The sequence below is a fragment of the Peromyscus eremicus genome, chromosome 15, assembly GCF_949786415.1.
Source record: "Peromyscus eremicus chromosome 15, PerEre_H2_v1, whole genome shotgun sequence".
NCBI classification, from domain to species: Eukaryota; Metazoa; Chordata; class Mammalia; order Rodentia; family Cricetidae; genus Peromyscus; species Peromyscus eremicus.
This window is the reverse complement of record NC_081431.1, coordinates 27,421,867-27,440,390: the sequence shown is the minus strand read 5'-3', so window position 1 is coordinate 27,440,390 and position 18,524 is coordinate 27,421,867. Positions and strand designations below refer to the sequence as shown.

General features: G+C 44.5%; 1 protein-coding gene and 1 long non-coding RNA gene across 4 annotated transcripts in view; one reads left to right on the top strand and one right to left on the bottom strand.

The window, feature by feature from the left end:
* Lrrc52 (leucine rich repeat containing 52) overlaps positions 1–2,633 on the bottom strand; it is a 19,098-nt gene extending 16,465 nt beyond the window's left edge. The window contains exon 1 of the mRNA XM_059281101.1: positions 1,691–2,633. Within this exon, the coding sequence (XP_059137084.1) occupies positions 1,691–2,312 (622 nt within the window). The 5' untranslated portion in view covers positions 2,313–2,633. The remainder of the gene's footprint in view (positions 1–1,690) is intronic.
* The window catches only part of LOC131925749 (uncharacterized), a 20,792-nt gene continuing 4,715 nt past the window's right edge, over positions 2,448–18,524 (top strand). The window contains exons 1-5 of one of the 3 annotated variants that reach the window (XR_009383325.1): positions 2,448–2,760; positions 6,016–6,163; positions 6,733–6,839; positions 16,964–17,078; positions 17,184–18,428. This is a non-coding gene — a long non-coding RNA (uncharacterized LOC131925749). Of the gene's footprint in view, positions 2,761–5,431; positions 5,843–6,015; positions 6,164–6,732; positions 6,840–16,963; positions 17,079–17,183; positions 18,429–18,524 lie in introns of those variants that run through there. The other 2 variants (XR_009383324.1, XR_009383326.1) reach the window with 2 other exon arrangements.

Below are 18,524 nucleotides of genomic sequence, written 5' to 3'. Positions count from 1 at the left end.
TCTCTCTCCCACACATATACATATGTGTGCGTGCACAACATGAACAAGAAGGGAGACTAGTTGGAAAGAAGAAGGTTAGTGGGAATGGAAGGGGGGTAAGAGACATAGTGGGGGAGTGACTATAACATATTATATGTAATTAACAAATGCTAATTAACACATTTGAGCTCTAAAAATGTGTATGTGGGGATTTGGTTTGGTGTGATATCCAAGCAAAGAAAATGAGACATGTGAGGAAAAACTGTCCCCATTGCAGAGATTTATCTGGCCTTGGTTAGATGAATGTGGGGATGGGCAAGGAAAGGTGCTTGTCTTCGCACCAGATAATGTGTGAACTGGCAGTCACAATCCCATTTAGGAACTCCATTCCATGCAGGGAAGTTGACTCTCTAGTAGAGGTCTCTGTAGAAAGCACACAGCACCAGTGGATGCAAAACGTTCTCTGACTCTTAGAAGAGATGCTATCATCTAAGATGCTTAGACAGATGCTGTCTTCGCTCCCGTCTTCAGTCTCAGTGCCATTGAGATTTCTGACAAAGTCACAGCTCCTTTTTGTTTATCCTAACAGTACAAGCTGGAATCTTTGGCAGCAGAGTTAGATGCCCGTGGCACAAAGGGTAAGGAGGTACTCAACCCTGAGTGCTTATTCTCAGTGCCTCCTTACATTCTGGCCGGGAACCCTGTTTGCTTTGCTCGGGTGACCTGCCTGCCTGGAAGGCCTTCCAGGACGTGGGAGGCTCCACCGGGAGGCCTGGAGGGCAGGCTCTCACTGGTGGTCATCCTGACTCTCTCCACCCGTTTCTGCAGCGTCATTCTTGGCCAGGAGTCGCCAAGTGGACACCACCAGTGGCTCAGGGCTGTCGGTAAGGGGCCTCGTTTCTCTGAAGCTCAGACTTCCCTGAGGTCCTGGGAAGAAGACATGAGGCATTGGGGTACTGAAGGAGCCATGGCAGAGAGGCTTGGGTCAGTGGCTGGAGTGGCAGCACCTATTGGAACTCTCCCAGGTAAGGCTCCAACGCTGGACTCCCCTAGCCTGACACTGAGCATTGTGATCTGCCCTCTGGTTCATGCTAGTCTCTCCTTCCTTGTGAGGTCAGCATTTCGAAACAAATCAAAGGCTTCCCTCCTCTCCTCTGTCTTCTGCTGTCCCTGGAGCTCCCATGCCGCTCTCCCTGTGGAACTTTCCCTTCCACATCTCACAGTCTGGTTGGATTCTCTCTCACCTCTGAATGGCTGAATTTCTTTTAGACCTTGGAAAAATTCAGTCACTGCACTCATCAGATTCACACAGTTTACCAACGGAGCCCAGTGTCTCTGAATTACCCTGTTACATTACAACTACAATACTTACCATTTACATACACATTTTATTGGCTACAATTCTGCAAATTATGTAATATATACCAGTTTTATGGATGGGAAACTGAGGTGTAGGGAAATGAGATTTTTCCAAAGACAGACAAATAGTAGGTGACATGTCTGAACTCTGAATTCTCATTCTAGAACTTTTCCTATTAAGCCTTGTTGCCTCTCCAGTCAAGCCAAGGAGGGGCCAGGCAAAGCAGTAACAGTGCTTTTGGTTATTTTCACCCAGCTTCCCTCCTACTCTGACCATCTTTTGACTCACCTTTTCAGAAACCAAGTCCTCCGGTCCCATCACATCCTTCCCCACTCCCAATCAGTCCCTCACCTGGGTGCTCCGTGTGGGACAGTAGTAAGTGGATGGCGAAGTCCAGGAAATCACAGGTGCAGTTCCAGGGGTTTCCACTTAGATACAGGGTCTGGAGTATTGTCAGCTGGTGCAGGGAGTTATGTTCCACAGTCTGCAACCCGGTGTTCCGGAGGTCCAGGAACCGCAGGGAGCTGGTGTTGGCAAAGGTGTATTCGTCGAGAGACAACAGGTGAGGGTTGTTCGAAATGTTCAGCCGCACCAGGTTGCTGAGCACTGAGAAGCTGAATGGGGAGATGGAAGTTAGGTTGTTGGAGCTGAGGTCAAGGTAGATGAGTTTGAAGACCCCGATAAAGGTATAATCCATCAGCTCTCGAATCCGGTTGTTCTGACAGTCCAGGTAAACAAGGTCACTGAGGAATCCCAGCTGCATGGCTGGTAAACTAGTGATTTTGTTATTGCTCAGGAGTAGCCTCCGGGTGGTCAGAGGAATGTCAAGTGGGTATTCCATTAGCTGCATATCTGTGCAAGATACTTCTTGGTCTTGACACAGACAGTTGGTTGGGCACTTGGACCCTGATACCAGCCCCATTCCTAGAGAAAAGAGTAACAGCTGGGGGCCAGGGCCTGAAGCAAGGGACATAGTAAGAAGCCACGGTTCTCCTCCTTCTACCTTCCTGAGGGCGGGCACAAGCTGTCCTTCTGATCTGAAGGCTGCCGAGGGGTGGGGCAGGGCAGGGCAGGGGATGGGTGCTGGAAAAAACTGTAACACTCTAGCTTTGTGCAAAGCAATTTTCCATTACAGGAGAACTGAACAGAAGTTGAAACGCGAGGCCCAGTGCCCTGATGCTGGCTTGGTGGCTCTGCCTCTTGCTCAGTCCGGAGTGCTGTTGGAAGCTTGCCCACTTGGCGGCTTTGAAAGGTCTCACCCTTCCCCTGCCTTTGTAAGTGAAGGGGAGCCAGGGGAGAGCCACATGACAATGAGGTCGCCAGTTGACACTTTTGTGATGTCAGCAGCCTCAGGAGACTGCCAGGCAGAAGGAAAGGCTTCTCAGCTCTTCTGGGAGTTTGGGGGTGTTTTGTGTATGTAGGTAAGCTTGCTCTCTGGAGGAGTTGGGCATGTGGGTATAGGGGGACACGCAGAAGGGCACTGTGTGCGTGTGTGTGTGTGTGTGTGTGTGTGTGTGTGTGTGTGTGTGCCAGTGCATGCTTGGAGTGTTCATACCAGCTCCTCAAAGAGGTGTCAGAGAGGATGTGGCTAGATCGGAGCCCCTAACTCATAGGGGGACCTGGGATGTCTCCAGCCCCATCATCCTTTCTGATGATCAGCTCCCAGAGTGGGTATTTTCTTGAGTTCTGAATTTTGCGGAGTGCCAGTTGTTTTTAGAAGATAGGAAGAGGGTTTGCCTCTTTTGTAATAAAGCAATGGGAATTTCTCTGATAAGGCAGGACTCTAAGATTATGTTTCTAGGTTGTATACATTCTTGTCTACATTTGGGAGGGAGGGAGGGAGGGAGGGAGGGAGGGAGAGAGAGAGAGAGAGAGAGAGAGAGAGAGAGAGAGAGAGAGAACATTAGTATTTTTTTGAGGACTTTTTTCAACAATTGTAAGGTACTCTACTTAAAACAAAGCCCAAATGTACATATTAAAACAAAAACAAAAACCAAGTGTGATAATATGAATAATTTATCACTTGCATTCACCTAGAACTTTAAACACCTTGGGTGCATTTCTAGTGCTTCTTCTGTGAGTTTCTTCTGCTCAATAACTGCTCACAGATGATAGGAGTCTTTTGGAGGCATGGGGTCTGGAAGTTCTCTCTGGGATGTGTAACTCACTTCATGGGGGAAGGTATGAGGTCAGAAATGAAGATAAAACATCTTGGGAGTTAAAATTGTATATTTATGGAAAATAGGATATTACTCTTTAGAAGACTTCACAGATAATGTAGGTGGGAATATTAATAACTCAGTGAAACCTGTATTTAGCTTAGCATAGTGCCTGGCGCTAGGCATATAATAAATATTTATTGAATGAATGATGCGTGAATGTCTCTGATGGTTTGCTTCCTTTTCTTGCTTCTCTGCCAAGAGAGAAATTAATAAAGTCAAGTGGATTCATGGCTAGTTAGCTAATGCTTGATTTTGTTTACTGACTCAGCATTTCTTGGGTGACTGACTGGGAATTAACATGATGACTTAGGGATGTTTACTAAATTGAAAGTGACCTTCTTTAAGCAGAAATTTCAATCACTTAATGTAATGCCCTAAATGATAGTTATACAAATTGAAACAAGATTTAATTGATAGGGAAGCCAGCCTTTCTTTATAGTTAAAATAAATTCTGTTTTAAAAACATAAGCAAGTCCTTCCCTAGAGCTTCAAAAATTGCTCATGAGATTAATTTAGATCATAAAAATCTATAGAATGAGATTAATCTCCAAAGTGGCCATTTCCTCTGGGAGTCGCAGTGGAGTGTGCTGCTCTGGCAGGGTCTCCTAGGGACACTTTATTAAATGTGGGTCATGTGTGCTGGCCCCTTTGTTCCCATGAGTGATGGTCACTGACTGACCTCCGAAGCTCTCAGAGTGCTCTTACTTTCTACTCTCTCTTTCTTTTTGAAAAATGTTTTAATTACACTGTTTAATTTATGTATGTGTATAATTGTGGTGTGTATGTGTGGGCACAGGTATGCCACATTGTGCGCATGGAAGTCAGAGGACAACTTGTAGGAACTCTCTTCCATCCACCCTGTGGGTCCTGGGGACTGAAACCTGATCATTAGTCTTGGTAACAAGTGGTTTTACCAACTAAGCCACCTCACCAGCCCCTCCACCTTTCTTTGGTACCATTCTGTCTCTCTTAGAGTGTTTCCTCAGAGAACCATGACTCCAGGCTGCCCCATTTAGTTTTCCAGCATTCTTGACTTCTTCAAGACAATAGCCTGTTTGACCATACTGTGTAAGCACTCTCACTAACAAAAGCTTTAGATAGATTCGTTATGCTAAAGGTTATTGAGCGGCGGCACTGACAGGCTGCATCTCACTCCCTGGAATGGTCACCCTCAGCCATTCTTCTTGTTTTAGGTAGCTGTGCAGTTTCTAGTCCTGAAGCCTCAACACTCACGGGTGCATTGTGATTGTGAGAGGTTAGACCTGCTTCCTAAATGCCTTCATTTTGATAGCGGAGTCAATGTTGTTAGAGGGCTGGGGAAATGGCTCAGCCAGTAAAGTACTTGCCATGCCAATCCAACGACCTTAGTTTAGTCCTCAGGACCCACGTTCAAAAGCTCGGAATCCCAGCACTCAGAAGCAAAGACAGTGTGGATCTCTGGGGATTGCTGGCTGGCTAGCCTAGCACACCCATTCAGTAAGTCCCAGGTAACTGAGACCCTGTATCCAAAAACGAGGTAAGGCCGGGCAGTGGTGGCGCACGCCTTTAATCCCAGCACTCGGGAGACAGAGGCAGGCAGATCTCTGAGTTAGTTCCAGGCCAGCCTGGTCTACACAGCGACATCCAGGACAGGTTCCAAAGCTACACAGAGAAACCCTGTCTTGAAAAAACCAAAACCAAAACCAAAACCAAAATCCAAAACCAAAAACCAAAAACCCAAAACCCAAACCAAAAACCAAAAGCCCAAACCAAAAACCAAAAACCCAAACCAAAAACCAAAAACCCAAACCCAAACCCAAAAACCCAAACCCAAACCCAAACCAAACCCCCCTACACACACACAGGAGAGAGAGAGAGAGAGAGAGAGAGAGAGAGAGAGAGAGAGAGAGAGAGAGAATAAATAGCACAGATAACGGTGAATAGACAATTATTATTTCTTAGATTCTCTTGTCTGTGAACTTTAGGGTTTTTTTTTTCTTAAAAAAATACCTTCTGTGACAATTATTTCTTAGATCCCACTTTTGGACAGTCTAGATCAGGCTGTTTGCCACTGGCTGAGTTGCTTAACTTCTCTGGGCTCTATTTTTTTTTCTTATATCTATTTAGGGAGGTAGGCTCGAAAATTTATAAATCTCTGTAGAACTTCTAAACCTCTTTCATGGTGGAAAAGTTACAGGTGCTGAGTGAAGAACAATGGGGAAGAATTGTGGGGCCAAGAGAGTATACCCCCAGAGTGTGTCCTTACTACTGAGAATTCTGCGTAGCTGCCTTGCTTCAGGTGGTAAGGGAAGCTGACTTGGTGATGCTTTTATTTGCCTGAGAAGAAAAGAGCAATGAGGAGCATACATGGCATTTTATTAAAAGTGTGAGTGGGCGCAACTGAGGGCCCACATGGACTCATCAACCAGTGGTGCGCAGGCCAATACTGTTTTTTCTTTCCTAGCAGCTAAACAGGTGTTCATATCTAAAGAAGTATGAGAGCCACTTAGGACATACAGTTCACCCCAGACTTTGATGTTGCCCAGCCCTTCTCCAACAGAGTCCTCTCAGGGAGCCTGGGACCGTGGGGCGGTGCCGAGAAAAGCAGGTGAAAACAAGTAAGGTTAGTGTGGAAAAGAGAAAAAAGTCCCAAAGCATGCTGGGAGGGTTAGGGCCCAGGCCCATCAGTATGTATGTAGTTGTCTGTATATACCTTGGGTCTGTTTTTAGTATCCGCTGGTATAAACTACCATCACCTTTTCCCTCAAGGTTGCCTGAGTTCCCCACTTAGGAGAGAGACCTTAAGAGGAGAGGTTGGAGGAACTCACTCCAATTTCTTGTGCTCCCCAGGAATGCTTTTGTTTTTAGAATTCCTCCATATTGTGCAGTTCCGCAGCACTCATTATCCAGAGGTGACCAAGGGGAAGCCTCAAAACTGCATACAAGATTTAGTGGAAGAATTGGATCCCACTTCCAGCTCAGAACAGATGGTTCTTTGTACCATGTGTTAGTGGCAGTTTGAATGAAATTGGCCCCATGAGCTCTTAAGGATTGGCACTATTAGGAGGTGTGGCTTTGTTGGAGTAAGTATGGTCTTGTTGAAGGAAGTGTGTCACTCTGGAGGTAGGCTTTGAGGTCTCATATATGCTCAAGCCAGGCCCATTGTTTCAGACAATTTCCTGTTGCCTGCAGGATCAAGATGAAACTCCTTCTCCACTCTCAGCTCCTTCTCCAGTACCATGTCTGCCTGCATGCCACCATGTCCTGCTATGATGATAATGGACCAAAACTCTGGAACTGTAAGCCACCCAATTAAATATTTTCCTTTATAAGAGTTGCTGTGGTCATGCTGTCTCTTAGACAACAGAAACCCTGACTAAGACAGATTTAAAAGTGAGGGTGTGACTTACAGCTGTCAGGGAGAGACAGCTTGGTTTCCCAGGTGCCTTGTAGATTTCAGTGTGGGAGATGCTGTACAATGTAAGCTTTGGGAGAAGCTTTTATTGATCCGGGTGGTGGTGGGCATACACCTTTAATCCCAGCGCTTGGGAGACAGAAGTAGGTGGATCTCCAAGTCTGAAGCTACCTTGGTCTGCAGAGTTAGTTCCAAGACAGCCAGGCTACACAGAGAAACTGTCTTGAAAAACAAACAGAAGATTTTATTTAGTGACTTGGGTGTACACCAATGCTTCCTTCTGTGGGCATAAGTCTCCCCTTTGGTGAGAGGGTGATGGACATTGCCTTTCTAGGGTTGTTCAAAGGACGGTAACTGCTTCTTACCATCTACCAGCCTCAGGTACATGCTCTTCTAGCCATCCAGTGAGTCCTGTAGTATGATCCCATCTTTTTTTTTTTTTTTTTTTTTTTTTTTTTTTTTTTTCCCCGAGACAGGGTTTCTCTGTGTAGTTTTGCGCCTTTCCTGGAACTCACTTGGTAGCCCAGGCTGGCCTCGAACTCACAGAGATCCGCCTGGCTCTGCCTCCCGAGTGCTGGGATTAAAGGCGTGCGCCACCACCGCCCGGCACGATCCCATCTTATAAATGAAGAAACAGACTCTAAGGGGTGCCAACACCCGAAGTTACAGAACAAACCAGTGACAAGAACTGGAGGGGTCCAGGCAGAAGCCTCAACTACCAACCACACCATCCACAAGTGCCCTGTGCATTCACTGTATTTTTCATTAGTTCTGTGGAATAAATTGACCTCCCGGATCAGGCCACTGGTTCTAATTGTGACTAATTTATACGCTGGGGCTCTCTGTCTTTCAGAAGGCCTATGACATTGTTTATCCTTGACATTGTTCTTTTTTGTTATTCATTTGATTTTTTTTGGGGGGGGGTGCTAGGGATTAAACCTAGAGCCTTATGCTAGGAAAGCACTCCATCACTAAGTTCTATTCCTAGCCCTATTTATTTATTTATATTTGTTTGTTTGTTTGTTTGATTTTTGGAGACAAAGTCTCTGTAGTTCAGACTGGCCTTGACCAAACAGAGGCTGGCCTTGAACTTCTGATCCTTCTGCCTCCATTTCCTAAGTACTGGGTTTAATGTGGTGCTAGGGATAGAACCCAGGGCTTCATGAATGCTAGGTGAGCCTCCTACCAACTGAGCCACATCCTCAGCCCCACCCAGCTCCCGTTAACTTCTTATAACAAGCTTTGAGACTATTCAGTCAATGGTCTTTCTTGTGTAGGGGGAGAAACTAAAAGGAAAACCAATTTGTTCACTCAGAGAAGGAGTGGTAAGCGGGACATATTAACTTGTGTATGCAGCCCAGCACTCAGGAGACTGGGGCAGGAGGACTGCTGCTAGTTTAAGGCCAGGCTGGGCTGTAGAGTGAGATCCTATCTTGACACCCCCCCCACCAGCCCTCCAAAAATGTCTAAAAGAGGGAAAGAAAAGGAGTTCAGTGACTGGGGTGACTCTGTTTCCCTGTAGAGCCCTCACCCTCCATAGGGCAGAATTCCTTCCGGGATCATCTAGAACATGCTGTGTCCATTGGGAAAACGGGTGTCTACATGGTGCATAACTGCCCTGGTAGGAATCTCTCTGTAGCCCAGGGGTGGCTGCCCCACCACCCTGACTCCAAAGTAATACTCAACTGAAATCTAAGGCAGTACAAATCTCTGTGTAGAGTAGACCTTAGGTGAGATCTAGTCCCTACATAGGCTTGGGAAATCATAGCGCAAGAGGGGGACTGAAAAAGCAGATCAGTCCTGCACATTTTCCATTGGCATTCTTCAAGAAAGGTTTTTGAAAAGACAAGAACTTTAAGCCGAAGAGTGGCTGGCGGATGTTAGGTGGGGCTTCCTCTGTCTGGTTCTGTGAGCAGGCATCAAGTGTGCATTTGGTTTGGAGTCTAGAAAGGATAATGCTCATTTTGCTTGAGTCTGGTGAGTCTTGGTGTCTCAGTTTTCCTAATGTCTTTGAAGGGCTGTTCTTTTCTCACTGGGCTGGGTATGAAAGAGGGAAGTCAAATGCCAAGGCTGTCTTGTTCGGATACCCTTGATGGGCAAGAGAGCACCCTGGTTACCCTGGCCATAGGAAGAAGGCTTACTCCACCAGAGGCCTTATACAGAGCAGAGCATCCACTGCATCTTAAGTGGTGCTTAGGACTCCTCTTTGCATGGATGGATTTTCCCACACTGCCCTCCTTCGAGAGGCTGGAATGAACTTTAAGACATTAAAGTTTTCAGTGATATCAAATTGGAGGCAAACTGAGTCAGTGGTCAGCTTTGTGGTGTTTTGCCTATGTTGCCAGGCATGCGTCCTCAAAGGAACTTTTCTATGTGAGAGCTCCCTTGATGGCAGATGAGGAAGGTGACCTCCACTTCTGGGTGTCCTTAGATGGGCCTAGATATTAGGTCTATAACTGGTGATCTGTCATGAGGCTCGACGGTTTCTGCTTTGTGGATCTTGCTGGCTGCCTTCCCACCAAGTCAGTTTCAGATGTTTCTGTTCTCTGTGATTTAGAGGGCAAAGGCCAAGGAAATGCCCCATGATGTCCCAGGCCCTCCTGCTGCGTTATTTGGCCACTTGCTTCCACCTATTTTCCCAACTCGGAGCCTCCGTACTTGGGTGCACACACACTCTCTGCTGGGTTCTCTCGGAGATAGGTTCTTTTACTGTTGCCCTAGTAACAGAATTATTAAGCTGAGTTCCAGCCTCGGGAGTATGTGTTCCTGGTGAGGTAATGTCTGTCGCATCCAGCTTCTCTTTCCTTCTCACTCCCACTCCCTCCCTTCAGTCCTTCTGTCCCTCACACTTAGCCTGCTGTCCTGTCCCATCTCTGGCCTAAGTGTCTCCTGCCCACCCTTCTTGACAGGGCTTTTTCAGGCTCAGGAACTCCTCTTGAGCCAATTCCCCATCAAACTGGCTCTCAAAGCGCCTCAAAATTGCCCCAAACTACAACCCCTTGTGCAGCAGTGTTTTAAGCAGAGCAAGTCATTGCTGAAGGGGATGGTTAGGGATAGAGTCAATAAAAATTAGAAGGGAAACTCCCCAGGCCTAAAGAGGCACTATAGTGTGAAGTTGAAGCATTTTTATCCACATAGTGTTTCTCAGAGCTCAGCGTCCTGTAGCTGGGATGGCCTTAAGAGAGTTTCTTAACTTAAAATTCACTTTCTTCAAGTACAAAATGCAGCTAATGCTAGTAACTTCATCTGAGATTTTTTTCTCCCTCAATTAGGGATGCTCATCTTCTAGTGCTTGGTTAGGGGTGTAAAGATGGCTCACAGTTAAGTGCTTGATGCACAAGTGTGAGGATCCGAGTTCAGATCCTTGGGACCCATGGGAAAAGCTGGGTGCAGCGGTGTGCATCTGTAACCTCAGCACTAGACAAAGTGGATTGGGGCAGGGACAGGCAGAGCCTGGACTCTGGCTATCCAGTTTAGGTGAGATGGTAAGCTCCAGGTTTACTGAGAGATCCTGCCTGAAAAAATAAATGGAGACAGGGAGGTTCAGGGGTCCAAGGAAACTACCAGGAAAGCACTCTGAACCTCCACGCTCCCTGTATACTGTATACTAGAACCGCAGGAACACAGGCTGCAAAGACCAGGGGTTTCCACTCTCTCCACTTCACACAGCAGGGTATCGAACCTTGTAGAGTCAGGGGGGTCTGTGAACTTCATCTTTCAGTTCAGCACAGCTGCGCCAGCCTCCCACTCACAAGTATCTTTTGTTTCTTGTTTTCTATTATTTAATTTTCATGCTTGCATACATGCCTCATGGGGGGGCACTCTGATCCATGGACCACTACAACATTTGCAGAGAGGTGACAGCAAGCAGCTGTGCTTGCATTCTCAGGGAATATCCTTCGCAGAGACTAATATCAAGCTTACACCAGGTACTCGGAGCTCCTAGACTGAGGAATTATTTTCTCAATTATATGCTCATCCAAGTCCCATCTGAACACTGCAAATACTTCAACTGAAGGAATATAGCTGATTAAAAAAATAAACCAAGCAACAAAATAACACCAGATGCATAAATACCAACACAGTAACATAAGACACATGAAAAAATAAAACAACAAGAAAAACAAGATGCACAGCTCTTCCAAAAATTATTAACCATAAAGGAATGGCATCTAGTGAGAGTCAGTTAGATGAAATCTCAGAGAACTCACAATAGAGATTTTATGTGCAAAGACACAGACAGCTGGACAAAATAAGGAATGCGATGAGTTATATGAGAGAAGACTTCAACAAAGAGACAGAAACATTGAAGAAAAAACCCTGAAATGCTGGAACTAAAAAGCATAGTACATCAAATAAAATTGTGGCAAGTCTCATCTGTAGAGGCAGGTAGAGGTTAGAATATCTGAGCTTGAAGATGAAATGGAGGAACCGGACATCCTACAAGGACCAAGACAAAGTAATAGTAAGTTACCAGTGGGAACTTTAAGATACACACCCTGGAGAGACCAAATTTACAGGCTATGGACATGGAAGGAGGATCTCTTTCTAAAGGCACAGAAAAGATTTTTAAAGGAATCATAACAAAAAATTTCCCAGAGTTAGGAAAAGAGATGTCAATCCATATAGAAGACATTTAGGACATTACACAGACAAAGACAGAAAAAGAACTTTTTGTCATATTAATAACCAAACCCTAAATATACAGAATAAACAAAGTAAACTGACAGCGGGGAAGCATCAAGTCGTATATAAAAGTGGGAATATTAGAATAACATTGGATTATCCAACTGAAATAGTCAAAGCTGTAAAGGACTTGGAATGATATATTTCAAGTTCTGAAAGACAACAACTGCCAGTCTAGAATACTATACCCAATAAAGCTGTATGTCATAACGGAAGGAAAAATAACTTTCTGATAAAAATAGGCTAAAGGAATTTATGAGCAGTAAGTCAGTTCTACAGAAGATACTCAAAGGACTCATGTAGACTGAAGAGAAAAACAAATCCATCCATGAAGCCACAGAAAGGAATAAACCATGCTGGAATGATAGAGGAAGTGGGGGGTGGGGGCGCTCACACACAACAACATGAGAAAAATGGCAGGAGTCAGTACAGAAGTTTTAATAATAAGTCTGAGTATTAATAGTCTCAATTCACCCATCAGAAGGTACAGGCTAGAAGATTGTATAAAGAAGTCAGGAACCACCCATTTGCCGCCTCTGAGAAATGGGCCTCACTACAAAAGACAGACACTGTCTTAGGGTGGTAGAATGGACTATGTTGTAACAAGCAATAGACCCAAGAAACAAGCAGGTGCCACTGTTCTAGTATCTGACAAATAGACTTCAAACCTAATGAGAAAAGATAAAGCCACTTCATGCTAATTAAGGTAACAAATCCATCTAGAGGGCATTATTATTTAAGACTATATGCCCCAAACTCAAATACTACTAGATGTAAAGTCACAAATTAACCCAGAAAAATAATGGTGGATGGCTGCAATATTCCCACCATCTGACAGGTCATTCCCCTGCAAAAAAAAAAAAAAAAAAAAAAAAGGAAATGTCTGAATTAAACTATATCATAGATCAAATGGGCTTAACAGACATCTACAAAAAGTTCCATCCAAACACTGTAGAACACAGTGCTTTCCCTCAGCAGCCCATGAACTCTTTAAAATAGATCATATATTAGGACATGGAGCAAGACTTAACAAATACAGGAAAATAGAATTAAGTTTTTATATTCTATCTGCCATCATGGGATAAGGCTACAAATGAACAGCAAGAGAACCCCCCTACCCCCCCCAACACACACAATCACGGACATTACAGTAAACAGCCCAGTAAGGAATGATGAATGGAATCATGAGGAACTCAAAGAATAAAAATCATGAAGAGCCCCTAGAATAAAATGAAAATGGGAACAAAACATAGCAAATCCCAAGGGATGCAATGAGAGCAGTCCTAAGAGGGAAGTTTATAACTCTAAGTGCTTACATTAAGAAATCAGAGATAAACTGAGTGAGGTGGGCCACACTTTTAATCCCAGTACTTGAGAGGTGAGGACAGCCTGGTCTAAAGACTGAATTCAAGGATAGCCAAGACTACACAGAGAACCCTGTCTTGCTCCCCACCCCCCCATGAAAGAAAGGAAATAAGAAGAGAGAGAGAGATCGCAAGTAATTTATTGATTTAAATTCCTGGACTAGAGCAAGACAATCCCAAACTAGTAGACAAAGACAGTTAAAATCAGGGAAGAAGTTAATAAAATAGGAATCAATAACTGGCTAAGGGTGATGCTTCACATCTTTAATAACAGTGCTTTGAAGCAGAGGCAGGCAGATCCCTGAGTTTGAGCTCAGCCTACAGCATAGATGAGGATGTGGAGAACGTGAACCCTTATTAACTACTGGTAGGAGTGTAAATTGATGTAGCCTCTATGGAAATCAGTGTGGAGGTTTCTAAAAATGCTAAAAGAAATGCTGGGCATGTACTCAAAGGGTTCCATATCCTACTACAGAGATACCTTGTACATCTGTGTTTATCACTGTTCTATTTACAGGAGCCAAAAAATGGAATCAGTCTGAATGTCTTTCAATTGATGAACAGATAATGAAAATGTAGTACACATACACACAATAGAATTTTATTCAGTTATAAAGAAAAATGAAATTATAAAATTCACAGGAAAATGGGTGGAGCTGGAAAATGCTATGCTAAGTAAGGTGAACCAGACCCGCAAGGACAAATGCTGTTGTTCTCTCTCATAAGTGGTTCCCAGCTATGATTTTTAGATTTTTGTGTTTAACATGAAGTCAGGAAGCCAGAAGGAGCCCATGAAAAGGGAAAGGGGACGTGGTCGTAATGCCGGGAGGGGATAGTATAATGTTTATGATATGAAATAAGGGGGACACTAGGGGCTAAAGGTTCAAGGGGTGAAGGCAGGGTGCCAGGGAGAGGGGGGAATAGGGGAAAGTTAACTAAAACTAAGGATTGTGGAAAAGCCTTGTGGAAAACCGTGGCTGTGTAAGCTAATAATAAAGAAAATTATTTTTTTAAAAACGATTGATAGGAGGTGGTAGTGGCCACATGCCTTTAATCCCAGCACTCAGGAAGCGCAGACGGGGAGATCTCTGCAAATGTGAGGGCAGTCTGTTCTCAGAGTGAGTTCTAGGCTAGCCAGGGCTACACAGCAAAACCCTATCTCAAAAAAACAAAACAAAACAAAAGGTTGATAGAGGGCACCCAGCATGAGTTGATAGTGCTGCTTCCAGAAAACACAGATTACTAAACAAAATGTGATATCTCCCTTCAAGTTACTGGTCAGGAAGGTGCCAGAGGCCCCCAGCTACTGCTGCTGCTCTTGGTTATGAACCATATGTAAGATCCTGTTGCTGAAGATACCACATGCTTTGGTTGCAGGACATAGAGCAATAAATCTGTCTCAAACTGATAGGGAAATTTCTTCTCTATTGTTGAGCTTTCATAGTGCCAGAGATGCTTCTCAGTCCTCAGGGAAGAAAAGACACTAATTGGTCTCTCCCTGACTGGACTCTGAGTGCTACAATACTGATCTGCCAGGCAAGATATGCTCTCTCGTGTAACAGTGGCATTGCTGTCACGGGATCACTAACCGCTTTGAGGTCTGATCCACAGTGAGGAATGCATGTGTGGTATTGTAAATCTCGTCAAAGACCCATGGCTTGGGAGGTCAGAGCACCCAGGAGGACTCCTACTATTATTTTACTATATGGGCATGTAGCAAACTGCCCTCTAAGTATTTATGCTTACACCTATAGATTTGTTCTGTCCTCACCCTTGGTCAGAGGAACTTTTTGCATTGTGTAGCAGTTAATACAGAGACTCATAATTGCTGAGAACGAGTGACTTTTGAGTCACTAAATGAGACGTCTATTGTCAACTTGACCTCAGGCTCAGAGAATGTCACAGAAGATGGGATGGAATGAATGTATGAGATGGAGGGTAGGGAAATCTTGTGAAATGCTCTTTTCTGGATATGACACGGTGGGTGGACTCAAGAAATCAGAGGAGTTGTGGATATCTGCTCAAGACTTGCACAAAAACCAAGCTGGACAAAATCCCAGCATGGACGTGTGTATGTGTGAGGGCTCTCACAAGGCCCCATTCTCAGCTAAGGAGGTACTGGGCAGTTGATGGCTCCTAGAGGAGAGAGAATCATTTTTCTTTGGGGTTGTGGACCCTGGTAGGTTGCCCATGCTTCAGTGGATGGCCCTGGACCTACATACATATGGGCAGTACTGATTAGACGCAGTGGGTTATTAAAAACAAAAGGGAAGTGAACAGGAAGTTGGAAGGGGTATGTTGTGACCTGGGAAGAGTTGGAGAGGGGAGTGAGGTGTGGATATAATCAAATGCATTGTATATATGTATAAAATTCTTAAAGAATAAACGATATATTAAAAATAAGGAGCACAACTGAGGAAAATACCTGATGTGGACCTCTGTCCCCACAAGCACACACATAGCCTAAACACCTGCTTATACATTCACACACCCACATGAATATGTACACACATATCATACTCCTTACAGGAAAAAGTAAAAATACATAAATAAATCTTACCTTGGCCTCTTTGAGCAAGGTGTGTTAGTTGTGAAGATAATGGTGGAGTCTGTGGAGGGAGGAGATGTGAGGACTGGAGTTGAGACTGTGAGTGGCTGGAAACTCTGCAGATGGAGGACAGAGGTGCAGAAGAAAGGAGTTTAAGAACAGATAGTGACTTTGTTTGGGGCCTTACTACATGTGACATGTCACAGCTCACTTTGGTTGACTCCCTGAGTGCCAGGCACTGCGTGGAGTTCTTTACATGTGTTTTCTCATATAATTCCCCACTAACTTCTTGCAGGAAAGGTTATTAACCTCCGCTAAGGTTGAATAACTTGCCTGCAGTTACCGAATCTCAGAGCTGGGGCTCTTGAGTGTAGCACGTTTTCTCACCGAACACATGGCCTCCTTGGTGTCTTAAAAATATCTTAAAAAAGAATATCATTCATTTACTCATTGGTAATTTCGTACGTGTAAACAATGCATCTGGATCCTATGCACCTCCAACCCTTCCTTTCCACTCTTTCCCCCCACTCCTCATACTCCCAACATGTCCCCCTCCTCACTTCATGTCCACACATGTCCTCTCCACCTTCGGCTCCCTGAGTTTGGGGCTCCGTCCACACCCCTCACTTTGTTTTTTTTTGCCTTACCTCAAATCTCCCCTGGATGAGACTTTTAGTCTTGAAATGACTAAGTTTCTCTGAATCTCAGGTATTTTTTTTCTCTGAACAATTTATGCGTTACGGATTGTAGGTATCACGAGATGGGGTTCACTGAGGGTAAGGTCATTTGCTGCTTCTCTTAGTATTTAACGTGCTGGCTGGGGCTAGGCTTGGGTTGGATGCTCTGTGATTAGTGGTTGAGTAGGTGACTGGCCAGTGCGTAGGCTGCTGTTAATTGGTCAGCCTTTCACCGTTGCTTGATTCTAGAGAGTTCTCTTTTTCAGTTGCCCTATAGTCTTGGCAGTGGTTGTGTGTGTGTGTGTGTGCTTTGGGAATAATTCTTTTTATGTTTTTTTTTTCCCAAAAAAAAAAAAATTGTTTGAGAAAGGGCCTCACTCTACAGTCCAGACTAATTGCAAACCTGGGATCCTCCTCAGGCTCCTAAGTGCTGGGGTTATAGGTGTGTGCTACTGTGCCTAGCTTAGGGATGGCTTAAAAAAACCATACTTTAGGGGTTATGCATGCCACGGGAGTAGACCTGGGTCACGATGGTGGTGTTAGGTGAAGGGCTCAGAGGATCAGGAAGCAGCCTAGATCACTTTTCCCCTGGGAATGGAGAGAGATGCTAAGACATGAGACAGCAGTCAAGAGCCTAGGGAGTGGTGAGGTGTGAGCTGTCGTTTCCTGTTTGTTTGCTAACAGTGGTCCAACATAACAGCCTCCTAACTGCTGCTCTTTCCTATCATTGCAGGTGCTTACATTTGAATAACCTGCATATGGATTTCAATGTTATTTAACTGAGTTTTACCTGTAAGATGTGTATTTAATACTCAGAGAAAACTCTTGTTCTCTCTGAGGATAAACAGGTAAGCTGTCTGCTTGAGCTCAGCATTCTGGGATAATCAAGGTTAGTTGCCATAGAGAGAAAGGGAGAGCAACACATTAAAATGTATCATACTTTCTGTGTTTAGGAAATTCATTTAATTAAATATTCAGAGCCACCAGATCTACCTAGACCCAGATACCTATTCATCTGTTAGCTGCGAGGAGAGGAAAAGCATCTCCTCCGGGGAGCTTCTTCATGGCTCCCTGCCTCTGCTCAGCGGGCAGTGAATCACTGCTGTCATGTATGCTGAGTCTATGCGCGACAATGTCGACAGAGCCCATAGTCCACCAAGGCTGTGCTGCTGCAGGCCCTTTCAAGTTTGGACCTCCCTTCTCCATCTCACTGTTTCCCTCCAAAGGTGATTGCTCGCTGCTCTGACCTTATTAGCTGTCCTTCACCGTTGTCTCTCTGTATCCTCTGCTGGTTCCACACATTCTAATCATAAGACCCACTTCAAACTCTGTATCTAGTTCAATGCCCGGTCTTCTTGGAGCCTTCTATACGTCATTACCTTAAGCTTCCTTAAACTTTTTACTTTCACAGAAATTCTCACCACAGTGTGTTATAGTCATAAATCTCTCCCATTAGAGCATGGCCACCTTGAGGTTTGGATACCTTTTAAAAACTTAATAATCATGTACTATGCCTGGCTCATATAGCTCTTTTTAATTTGGGGGGATTTACTTATTTTTATTTTATGTGTATGGGTATTTTGCTTGCATGCATATCTGTGTACCACATGTTTGCCAGACAAGGACATTGAATGCCCCGGAACTGGAATTACAGACAGCGGTTAGCCACTGTGTGGGTGCTGGGGATCAAACCTGGGTCCTCTGGAAGAGCAGTCAGTGCTTTTAACCACCAAACCATCTCTCAAGCCAACCCATATAGTTCTTATATATAACTTAAAGGAAATTAAGTTAACAACATCATATAAACATATAACAGTACACATTATGTCAAAGTGATTTATTACTTGTGTGCAGATATGTACGAGAATGTGTGTGGTATATATGTGGTGGCGGGAGTTACCTACCCATGTTTACCTGTAGAGACCAGTGAAGGAAGGACATTGGTGTTCTGGTCTGTCACTCCCTGCCTCTTCTCTGGCTTTCTTCTACATCCCTCAGAAACCTGGAGTTAAGGGGTGTATTTGTTTGCTTTTTCTTGCTGTGATAAATGCCATGACCAAAAGCAGCTTGGGGAAGGAAAGGTTACATTTCCATGTCCACGGTGAGTCATCAAGAGAAGCCAGGTGAGGAACTCAAGGTAGGAACCAATATAGGGACCATTGAAAAATGCTGCTTGCTCCCCCATGGCTTTTTTCGTGTTTTATTTCCTTTTGTTTTTCCTTATACAACCCAAGACCACCCACAATGGGCTGGACCACTTTACATTAGTCATTAATCAGGAAAGTACCCCACAG